General features: G+C 45.0%; 1 protein-coding gene across 5 annotated transcripts in view; it reads right to left on the reverse strand.

Annotated features, from left to right (window-relative positions):
- The window catches only part of ARHGAP26 (Rho GTPase activating protein 26), a 354,648-nt gene that overhangs the window by 244,608 nt on the left and 97,904 nt on the right, over positions 1–12,136 (reverse strand). For all 5 annotated transcript variants that reach the window (XR_012896344.1, XR_012896345.1, XM_006128543.4 and 2 more), the window contains exons 2-5: positions 9,229–9,324; positions 8,498–8,559; positions 6,676–6,747; positions 3,575–3,676 (exon numbers count right to left, since the gene is read on the reverse strand). Coding sequence is in view for 3 of the 5 variants with exons in the window: in XM_006128543.4 (XP_006128605.1) it covers positions 3,575–3,676; positions 6,676–6,747; positions 8,498–8,559; positions 9,229–9,324 (332 nt within the window). In the remaining 2 variants the exon portion in view is untranslated. The remainder of the gene's footprint in view (positions 1–3,574; positions 3,677–6,675; positions 6,748–8,497; positions 8,560–9,228; positions 9,325–12,136) is intronic.

A 12,136-nucleotide genomic window follows, 5' to 3' on the forward strand; every position in this document is an offset into this window, starting at 1 on the left:
CAGTGCAAGCTGATTTCTTTGACCTTGACTACACTAGAAAGTTGAATCACTTTATCTATGCCAGTACAGTTAAGTTATGTACTTAACCGCGTGAATGCAATTATACTGGTATAAAAATGCTAGTGGACCCACTTATCTTGGTACAACTGTGGGTTGTACAACTGTGGGTTGTACCAGTTTAACTACATCAATTAAAAATAAGCACAGGCTAATACCACATGGCCATACACTAGCAATGGGCAACCGAGGCTAGTGAGTGGGTTGCATAAGTGGCCCTCCTTCATCTCAGTGGTTAGCAAGACTGTCATAACAAAGACAGTCTCCTGGGATAGGACAGTTTTGCTAACAGTGTGCCTGTGTCTACATTGGCCCCTATTCCGTAATAGGGATGCTAATGTAGCACTTTGGAATAGGCAAATCCACGGGGGGTTTAAATATCTCCCGCGGCATTTGCATTAACATGGCTGCCGCTTTTTTCCGGCTTGTAGATAAGCCGGAGAAAAGCGCCAGTCTGGATGCGATCCTCCGGAAAATAAGCTCTTTTCCAGAGGATCTCTTATTCCTACTTGAAATAGGAATAAGAGATCCTCTGGAAAAGAGCTTATTTTCCGGAGGATCGCGTCCAGACTGGAGCTTTTCTCCGGCTTATCTACAAGCCGGAAAAAAGCGGCAGCCATGTTAATGCAAATGCCGCGGGGGATATTTAAACCCCCCGCGGATTTGCCTATTCCAAAGTGCTACATTAGCATCCCTATTATGGAATAGGGGCCAATGTAGACACAGCCTGTTTGTGTACCTAAACTTTGGGGAGCATGCCAGTTGAACTGTAGCAGCACTTTGACTGGTGCAGAAGGAATGCACAGTTCTCTCAGTCAATATTGTGTGAAATCAGCATGCACCTGACTTCACATGCCCTTGCTTTATATGCATGTCACTTCAGCAATATTGGTAGGAAAAATAAACTATGCGGACAGGAAGCAGCAGAACCTGGCAACCCTGCGCATGGGCAAGAGTAAACAAAATGTCTCACAGGCCACATATAGAACCTCAGTGGGCCACATGCTGCCCAAGGGCCCCAGGTTGTCCATCACTGCCATACAATGTGCCCAGTAGAGAGCTTGATGGTTGGCTGCTTTTACTTTTGCAGACCATTGTTGGTAATTGCTTCCTTTTTAATAGGAATGTATCCCTATTAATCTGTGACAAAGCCATGAAATGGGTTATTTCCACCATGACTAACATGTAACATTTGTCAGATATGTCCATAATGCAACGACTGACATAGTTAGCAAAGTGAGCTCTGCACACCAGAAAATGTGATGCAGTTTACTGGACTTGCCAGCAATTGAATGGCAAATTAGATTTACTGTGCTGTTCAAATTGTACAACAGCCAAAGCAGTAGAGCAACAGAGAATTCCCAGGTTCTCTCCCCTTTCCCTTTACTGTAATCATTGTACATGTAGATATTTCACTCTCCCAGAGGTTTTGGCAGTAAGAGGAAATTGGTACAAAGTGAAAGGATTCCCAGACAAGAACTACTGTCTCTTAGTAGGTCAGGGACCCATAATACAGCTATATAGCACAACAAGGTACAGCACACCCTCTTCTCAAGTTACCACCACACCACCAAGGGCGTACTTTTCTACATGCATCTGTCATTCCTCTGGTTGATTTCGCCTTTCTGAAACCCCAATTCACAAGCTAAGAAAATACCTTATACAGTTTTTATATGTCATGAAGAACCAGAGCCACCATTTTGAAACTGGGAGGCCTAGCGTTAGATGCCCCATTCCAATTTAAGGTACCTAAAGGGCTGAGAATTTCAAAGATGTTCAGCTTACACTACTCCTAGGTCAAGTTTCTTGAGACCAAAGGACGCTGTGGATGCTGCATACCTGTGAAAATCAGGCCTTTAATTTTTGGGTGCCTAAACATGGAAAGAACTGCCTTACTTTTATGCAAGCAAGTCTGAAACATGGGTCTCTGCTTACTCAGTGTTCTCTTCATTTCTTTGCAACAGAAGTTTACCATAAAAATCTCCACGAGATGGCACTGGTACTCAATGCTGCATTTCTACAATCCTAGCTCTTTATTTATGCAATACTAATAGCTACTGACACTAGGCTTTTCCTTGCAGAAAGGTACGCTAATGCCTGAGGAACGCTCATTTTAAAAGGCATAATGCGTTCTTTATCACTATGTTTCCTCCCCTTTCTAAAACAGAATCCTCCCATTCCAGTGCTGTACAGAGCTGAACATGCAGTTCTTCCAACACAGAACATAAAATGGCAATTGGGGAGCAACTAGATCATTGTATTTAGCAGCCTAATACAATCGGACCCTAATCAATAAACCACAACCCTACTGAGGACTGAGGGCACTGCTATAAGTAATAGCTAATAGACTATCTGTGCTACCCATCAGGGACAAACTAAGGAGGACTTAGAATTAGCTTGTGGAGCTACATGAATCAGGAGACAGATCTGGATAATTATGGGGATTTATTGGGGGGGAGAGAGAAGTTTGGTTGACTTTATATTTTAAAAGGCAAGTCATTATTATGTATTGTTTGTATAATCATAATGCTTGGGCATCCCTGTCATGGACCACAATCTTATGTGCTAGGTGCTATACAAACTGAATAATAGAGACAGTCCCTTCAACAAAAAACTTCCAACCTTCAGCCAAGATCTCTTCCACTGAAGTCATTGTCTAAGGCCAATAAGTGGGTATAGCCCTGGGCAGATGAAAAACAGACCCTAGGCTTGCTCAGAGAGCACTGAAGCTCACTGAAGTGGCTTTGGGTATGTCTACATTGAGAGAAAAACCCACACACAGCACGCCTCCCGTACAGCATGGGTCCACAGACATTAAAAATTGCAGTGTAGACATTTCAGCTTGGGCTGGAACTCTGGCTCCGAAGCCAGAGCTCCAACCCTGGCTCAAGCCAGATCATCCATGCAGCTATCTGTACTGCCATAGCCCAAGCCATGCAAGCCCGAGACTGTGGACCTGGATTCTAAGGCTCTCCCCTGTGGCTGGAGGCAGAAGAAAGGTATAGGGGAGGAGCAAGGAGGGAGGGAAGGGGCCATTAGCTGGTTGGTTTTGCAGCATAGATGGACTTTTACTTAGTATTTGGCACAGGAAATTGTTAATAATTAGATGGCTTCTATCCTATTAGAGGGTGTTATGCCGTTTTGAAATGTTAATGAATTAAGCTCACAACTTTTCCTCTTTTTGATTAGGCACTAATGGGCCCATTTTATGGGCTAGGAAAAGGAGATACAAAGCAGGGAAATAACTAATCCAAGTTAATACAGGATGGCTCTTGCAGGAGTAAAACTCTAATCTCCTGATGTTCTGTGCTTTTAACCACTAATGGTCTCCTCCCACTTAGCCATGGTCTTTTTGATAATCTCTTGCATTCACTTTACCATAAGCGAGAAACTCCCTTCCAGCATGAGCCTGTCCATTTTACAGCCATGCAGTGGGTTCTGCTAGCTGTAGACAGAGATCACGATAGCATCGAACTCGGGAGACTGCCAGAAGTTGAAAACCTGCCCTTGCTCTCACCTCTTGAAGCTGGGATTCTTTCTTCTTAGAAGAGAGGTTTAAGTGTTTTTCTAAGACCCCACAATATTTCTCTGTCTCCTTGTCATACTTCTTCTTGGCATCCTACCAAAAAAACAAACATCATTAAATAAATGTTAGATTAAAGTTTAAACCATGAAGAGCAGTCACATGACACTGGCTTCTTAGGACCCCGACACCAAGTTACTGTATTACTGCTATTACCACTGCAGCTCGGAGTCCTCGGCATGGGCCAAGGCTTTAATATGCTCGACGTTGTTCAAACACAGAACAAAAACTGGCTGGCATTCTAAACACCAGAGGACAGGTGGGGGAGTGCAAGGCAACAGGAAGCAATGCTGCTCAGCACGACCAGACGCGGTCTCAGCATAGCAGCAGCCTCACTGTGGTCAGCCGAGTGTGGAAGAGCCATTTCCAACAGGGAGCACAGTTCCAATGTAACACTGTCATGTCAAAAGGAATTGTAACCAACGTATCTATGAAAACTATGAGGAGAAATAACTAAGCACTTCTAAAAAAAAAAAGCAAGAACAGTCGAGTTCACCGTGCTGCAACACAGAAAGAAAACACATACCAAAAGCCGGACAGCAGCTTACGGCTTAGGTGCCTTCTTCCCTTGGCCCAGTTTTTCTCTGGACTTGATGTGGTCAGTCAGTCAGTCTCATTAACAAAGGTGAAAGTTAACTGTGGCCACAACGAAATGGCCTGAGGCCCTCACAACTGGCCACTGAGCAGTTAATGGATTTCAGCCACTACTAAACAGTCCGATTTATATCCTGACCTAGGAACGGAGACTTTCTACTCATTCCTAAACTCCAAAGGTCATCAAATATCCAGTCCCCAGAGCTGATCCAGAGACATTTCAGGCACTCAGTGCTACCCATCGGCCACACCCCGCCAAGAATGCTAGCCCAAGCCTATCATCCAACACTCTGCCCATCAGAGTGACACATTTAGCTCGGCATGTGTCCCTCAGTAGGATAGAACTGGAAGCTTCAAATGGGCCCATCAACATCTCCCCACTTCCTTCCATTTTCCTCCCTTTCTCTCTCCTCCTACTTTCCTTCCCTTGTCCCCTCATCTCCACAGTATGTTTAGGAATGAACCTGCAGCACTGCAGCAAAGAGGTGCATTCAAAAGGCTTCCCCTCTCCTATTTATCCCCTCCGCTAGACCCCAGCTCAAAAGACTCAGGAAACATGAAGCAGAGAAGACGGCTGCATTGTAAGTTTTAAAATGCCGATGATTTTTCAAGACCATGTTAGAATTAGGGATGTAACTGCGAAGCCTTAGTAGCTCCGGTTAACCAAGAGAGGCTAGAGCAACTCCCCACCTGCACCAGGCACAGGGCTGCTCCAGCCAACAGGCCAGAGCAGCTCCTGTTTGTGGCAGACCCAGTCTGTCCCCGCCCCCCCAACACACACACTCCACACAATGGCTTCCCAGCTTCAGTACGGGACAGCAGGTGGCTCCCACCTGCCATCCTGCGCTGCTGCCTCCGTATCTGAGGCAGAGCACGGGGTGGCAAGCGGCACACTAGGAGCTGGCTTCAGCATGGGGTGGCAGGCAGCTCCCCGGGAGCCAGTACATGCAGCTTCTGTCTTGCACCAGCTCCCTATGAGTTGCCTGCCACCCCACGCTGCTGCCTCTGCATACGCAGGGAGACAGCTGAAAAGCCAGCTCCCGGTGTGCACCGGCTCCCGGGGAGTTATCTGCTGCCCCACATGTAATTATGCAACTGCTGACATTTTTAGAGGTGATGCAGTTAGCCAATTATATCCATTTTAACATCCCTATTCAGGAAACAGCAGTATCACCTCTCCTCACACTGTAAGCACTTCCCAAGGACTCTGCCATCTCCCCTGACACTGAGAAGATACCAGAGGAATCTTCTGAAGTTGTGAAGGATTTACAATTCTGATTGAATGCAAACCATCACACTTTGGCTGACTATCCTAGCCCTTTCCTTCTTGGGAATAAATATTCCAGTTGTTACCCCCACATAAAACAGGTAGTCCACATTCATTGCACCAACAGCAGACACCTTGCTAAGGCACTGCTCTGAGAGACAGGGCAACCTTCTCCACAGAATCTGATATTATTAACGACAGTGCATTTTTCTGAAGGACCTTTTTCAGCTACAGACATCTCCCTAAACTTAAAGCAGCATAAGAATTGCCATACTAGACCAAGCCTGGCACAACAGGACTCTAATCTAGCTGGGGCCCAACACAGTACCGTAATACAGGTAATGAAGCTCATCTACAGTAGGTTCTATTTCTTGCAGGCAGAAACAGGTTGTTATAGTAACAGAAGAGCAGCAGACAGAAGAAGCAGTTGCAATTTTAATGTCAGTGAAAAGACAGGAAAGAGGCAAAAAGCAGTGGTTGTACTTCAGTAGCAGACATAAGAGATACTGACTGATTCAGAAGTCATATATTTGAGATTTGCCCCATTTAGCAAAGCTCTTCTAAATTAAAACTGAATATGTTCAGGTTACACAGTTGGGATAGGGAAAAAAACCTGGATAAAACTGAAACCATTCCAGTGATGTATACAGTTATGTGGGGAATAGATCTAAAGTGTGTGTGTGGAGGGGAATCAGTTGAGAACTTCATCTAAGCACTGCAAACTTTGCTTGAAATTTGAAGAAGGAAAAAAAAAAGTTTGCTTCGTTTTGTGCATCTGGTCCTCGTCCCATCCCACCTACTTTCAGACAGGGTCAGAAGTACCAAAGTACTGTATTCAGGGCTAGAAGTCTCCCAGGAATGGCCCCACCTCCATAGCAGAGGTTTGAAACAGAAGGTATGAAACTTCTGGAAACTATTCCCTCCCAGGGATGACCTTCTTGCACCCCTGTGCGTTGAGTATACAATACTAGTCAGTATATACAAGCCCCGCAGATGCTCAACCCAAACTGGTCATTATTTTGCATATTTAAACCAAGTGTCATTTGGGAGAGATGGCCGGGGGAAGAATGAAGAAAGGAGTTCGCTACATTTTTACACAGTCAGGCATTCCCACTCCTGAGCATGGGCAGAGATTACAGTCACGTTACAGGGCCTGGAAGCACGGCTGGCCTACCTTAGCAGCACCGATTTGCTCCTTGCGGAACTTCTCCAGTGGAGTGATCAAGACCTCACCAGCATTCTCAATCTGATGAGATAAAGGCACAGGTTATCAGCGTCTCTCCAGCACGGTCTCCTCACACCCACTTGGCTCGTAACTGTTTCGTGTCTGTTCAATTTAAGGTTACGATCTTCAGGCAGCCATCTGCCCTTCCTATGTGTTTATACACATTTCAAGGCAACCTAACCTGGTTTAAACCTATCCAACATCTAAAAAACAAAGAACTACTTGGTCTTTGATCAGAGGATCTCAAGACACTTTGCAAACATTAACTCCTGTGAAAAACAGGATCACTGTCCTGCTTCACAAATGAATAAACTGAGGCACATGAGAAGGGGGAGGAGAAATTTGCTTGTCATATGGAGGAAAAATCATTGCATAGACAAGTATGTGGTCAGTATTAAAGCCAAAAGCCACAAAACCCAAATCCCTAAATCAGTGGTTCTCAAACTTTTTGGTCTAGCCCAATGCAAAGCTTTCTGCAGACCACCAGCAACTAATGGAAACTCAACGTTAATTCTATAATTACACCAGAGCCATTCTGCTAGTGCTGCAGTCAGGGAGAATGGTTTAAATTTAACCAGTAAACATTAATCATTTCTATTAAACAGATTAATCCACTAACCATGGAACCCAAGAAGAGTTAATTTGATCTATGGGAAGCCCTAAACCTCATACCTTTTTTGGTATGAGAGCAGCAGGGGAACTGAGGTGTCTCAATTGGGAGCCAAATCAGTGAGGATTCTGTAGTTTTGGAGGGTGGGTTTTTTTTTGTTTGTTTGTTGGGGTGGGGGTTTTTTTGCTTCTTGCTTGTGAAGTCCCAGACTGATTTTTTTGGGTCTGTGGCCCCCAACTCGAAAAAGGCTCCCCAACCTTGCCATAAATAAAGACGATGCTGAAAGCTTTTGTGTTTGTCATAAATTAATATTTTTCTTTATTTAAAATGAGTGTTGGTAAACTAACATGAGAAAATTAAAGCACCTAATCTGTTCAGCAATTTAAATGAATATTTACTTTCTTACTGGTTAAAGTACACCACTCTCCCTAACTATAGCACTAGCAAAATGGCTCGAGTGGAATTATATAATTAACCATGAGTTTCCATTAGCTGCTGGGGGTCTGCAGAAAGCTTTGCATTGGGCTAGACCAAAAAGTTTGAGAACCACTGAATTAGGGCTTTGAGTTTTGTGGCGTCTGGCTTTAAAACTGACCGCATACTTGTCTATGCAATGATTTTCCTCCATATGACAAGCAAATTTCCTCTCCCCCTTCCCATGTTCCTCATTTTATTCATTTGTGAATCAGGGCAGTGACCCTGTTTCTCACATGAGTTAATGTTTGCAAAGTGTCTTGAGATCCTCTGATCAAAGACCAAGTAGTTCTTTGTTTTTTAGATGTTGGATAGATTTAAACCAGGTTAGGTTGCCTTGAAATGTGTATAAACACATAGGAAGGGCAGATGGCTGCTTGAAGATCTTGACCCTAAATTGGACACAAAACAGTTACTAACCTCACTCCGTCATTCTTGAAGCAAGCCCATCTCATGCGAAGAGTCTACATTTCAAAATCAATTCGACACTCTCACCAGTTTCTATTCACCACCAACCTCAGGCCCATAAACCTAAAGCCCATTTTTACTCTGCTCTCTATGTGAGCACTGGACAGGTCTCTCTCAACATCATGACCACCCTGAACTTTCAACCCTCCCCACAATCAAAAAATGATATAGAAGCAGCAGAAGGTTTAACTCAGAAGCCACAAGCCTCAAAGTCCCTACCATGCGCATTCGTTCATCTTCAAGATTCCGGAGAACGGTGGCAAATTCTTGCAGAGATTTTGCTGAAAGAAACACCACCAGGTTCACTATGTAAAATACACCGTAAAGTCTCTAACATTAAAAGTAATTTGGGCTACACATTACAATCATGTAACAAGTCTGATGGATCAACCTGGATAGGAGAAGGTTAATGTTGGTTGCCTAGGGGAAGACAACTAGAAGGGTAGCAGATGCTCCTTTACACTAAAGTAAAAGGCTATGTTTTGTTACCGGGATCACAACATTCAGAGTCCAACTGGATGGATCCTCATCTCCTTCTGTTTGTCCACACAGCAGTGGCCAGGAGGGCTTTTTTCATCATTGCTTAGCAAGAAGGTTGTAGCCTTCGCTTTTGGGTCAGGACCTTCCTATATTTAGCCAGGCCCTTCTCCCACCAGATTTATGGCTGCACTGCTGTAAAACATGAAGGGGCTAATGGCAGGGTATTGCCAATTAAAAGCCCTGGGCCCTGGACCTCTTTCCCTTAGCTTGACAAGATTCTAGTTTCTTTGGGCTTCGCACAAGGGTTGGGCCATATTGTTTCTACAGACTGGGAAGAAATTTAATGGAGCTTCTGGGCCCACTGAGACTTCACATGCATTTCTATCACTTGTCAATGAGCCCCTCGGTCTGATCAGCTCCTTCCAGAATTATGAAAAAAGAGATCCCTTTAATGTAGCCTTGCTACTTACCTATGCATATTTCATCGTCTGTTTCTGCATCTCCTATACACCGGAATTTAAACTCATTTAGGGAATCTGCAAACTTCCGCTTTGCTGAAGACAGATCTGTTGAGCAGAGGGGGAGGGAGGGGAGAAATCAGGGGTATTAAGAAGTATGCAACAGTCAGCCATGTCCCTTCAGCCCTGGATGCTGTCAGATCTCCCCCAGGCTCAGCCTACTTGCTTTGATAGTGACTGAGTGAGGTGAACACCCCTGCCATCCAAGAGAAACTCCAGGAGTAAAATCCTGGCCCCATCAGTGAGAGTGCTGCCATGGTCTTCAAAGGGACCCACATGCTGAGTGGCATTCCTCCTTGTGAGTCAGTGCTAAACCAGTGCACCTGGACTGCAGAAAAGGAAAGATGGCAGCCCAGCTGGCCCAGCAGAAGTCTAAACAGGTAACAAATTGCATTCTGCCTCCTATTCTGCTGTAAACCGTAGCACTGTTCATCAGCTGCCAAATTCACCCCAGGCAATGACAGCATTTCAGTGGTGGGGGTGGGGGATGTGAGTCCACTAGATAACTTGCTGCATCTTACATGGCATGTGGTTCTTTTCGCTGAAAGCTGTCTTAAGAGTTAATAAATACACCTGTCTGTTACTGTACCATTCACAGCTTTTAGTCACAATCTAAACCCCTTGAAGTGAGCACTTGGAATAGGCTGCCGCTTCCAAAACAGTATTTTCCAAAGATTCTCATAAGGGTTGCCAAATGGTTTCAGAAAAAATACCCCCCAAAAAAGCATGGCCCCTTTAAGAAACGCATAGTGAGGCTTTTTGACCCTGCCTGCCATCTTGCCTCCTTGCACCGGGCTGCACAGCTCCCCTGCGGAATGCGGTAAGCACTAGGGTTGCCAGGCCGCCTCTGTATTGAGCTGTACAGCCTGGGATTTTCGCCTCCTGGCCAGGAAAAAAAAAAATTAGAAAGTACCGGACATTTTAGGTGTCCAGTATTTTCTGAATTTTTTTACCGGACAGGAGGCGAAAATACTGAACTGTCCGGTTCAATACCGGACACCTGGCAACCCTATGTGCCTCGGGAGCACAATGTCATCAGGCTCTGGGTGCAAAATATGCTCCAGAATCATGTAGGGACTTTGGAAATCCTGTCACAGTCCCCAGATCTAAATGTAAGCACAGGCACACACAATAAGCAAGATGGTCATCCTAGGAAAGTGAACACATAATCTAGGCGTGGGAAATGATCCAGCATCAGAAAGAGACCAGCAAGCAGCAAAACCTGCCAGATACAAGATGAATGTAAGGAAGGACAATCACTGCTCTTGTGAAGGTCCTTTCACCTTCAGAAAGCAACAGAACATCCTGGTTAAGTTCTAGTCCAGGAAATGCATATTTGTGACTCACAAAGATTTCAGTTGGGACCATTTGTGTTTCTTTGGCGGGGGAGGAGCAAAATGCAAAGGGACTTTTGGAAGCTGTTCTGGTCATCAGGATAATTACCCACAAGCACATGGCTCAGCTGTCTGGAAGGGACATGGGAACAAAACATTTACATTTTTAAAAGGATACTCCCAAGATAACAATCTTTTGCATAAAAGTCTCTGTACTTGTTACTAAAAAGCCCTTTACTTTCTCATCCTTTATATAGCTGCTTTGCCTTTTTGGGGAAGGGGGGGGGGACATTGCCACTTCCACAGAAAAACTAGAACAGCGTATTCGACCTAAGTTGCATGACAACATCCCCTCAAGACCAAGAAGGTATCTTAGAAATCAGACCCGCCATTCTCTAGATTTCAAAGAGGTTTATCTGCAGAAAGGTCCTCTGTGGCACAAAGCAGCCTTTTCCTCTCCACACATACAGCTTTCGCTATATACGCACATCTTTCATCCTTATACGTGCTGCTGCCAGGCCACTTCCAGGATCCACTTATTGGCCAAACTGGTCTCTCCTCCTGTAAACAGTCAGCAACAAGCCCTGGCATCCCATTCCTCTTCTCTCTCCCCACCCCGATACCCTGGGTTTACTTAGAACAGCACTAATGGAGGAATCCAGCTGGCTCCTCATAGGTCCAGGGTCACTGCAGAAGGCCTAGGGGGGATGTGGTTCCATTAGTTTGTTTGTATTTTCCCGGGAAGTTTCTTGCATCCCTGCGTTTTTTGGGGGTGGGGGGCAGCTGGTTTTATTTAAAAAGAGGATTTTGAGAAAGGGTGGAATGGACAGGGGCTTGCTTCTATTCTTCCAGTGTTGTTGCTCGACAATATAAAGACATCAGGGCAGAGTGGCAGTACATTCAGGGAGCACAAGGACACACCGGCAGCATCATACACCATGGTGCGAACGGCCTCAAATCTTTCTTCCGGAACTGGAAAGTGTAGAGTGCTGGAAGAAGGCCTCTCCAATTAACGCACTGCCAGATGAGCATGGCTGCCAACTCGCAAGTCCCTACCTAAACAGGACTAACTGGGACTCTGAAATGATGCTTTTATTAAGGGCCAATGTAGCAAATGGGTCGGGGCGGTGGGTGTGCACATGTGGGCATGTTAATTTTCCCAGAAAAACATTGTTAAACATCTCAGTACTCAGAATACTGAACTCTGATTATGTTGACGCCTGCTGTATTGGATTTCTGGGATTGTCACATAAGCCCCTGCCCACCAAGAGTTTTGATTGTTTTGCAAAACAACCCTTCTGTTTCAGCATCTGACATACAAGACGGAGAACTAAACACTTGTTCACTTCCCTGCCACCTGCACCCCCCACTGCCTAGGGTTGGTGGTGGCTTATGAGGGTTGAGTTTGACTGGATCACTGAGGATCTATGCCAATCTTCTGCTTTCCTAGTTAAAAATAAAGGAACTAATGTTAATTACACAAGGAGCCATTTCCTGTTTCCAAGCTCAATGCTGACCTCCGGGGC

This window comes from Pelodiscus sinensis, chromosome 17 (assembly GCF_049634645.1).
Source record: "Pelodiscus sinensis isolate JC-2024 chromosome 17, ASM4963464v1, whole genome shotgun sequence".
Lineage (NCBI taxonomy): Eukaryota > Metazoa > Chordata > Testudines > Trionychidae > Pelodiscus > Pelodiscus sinensis.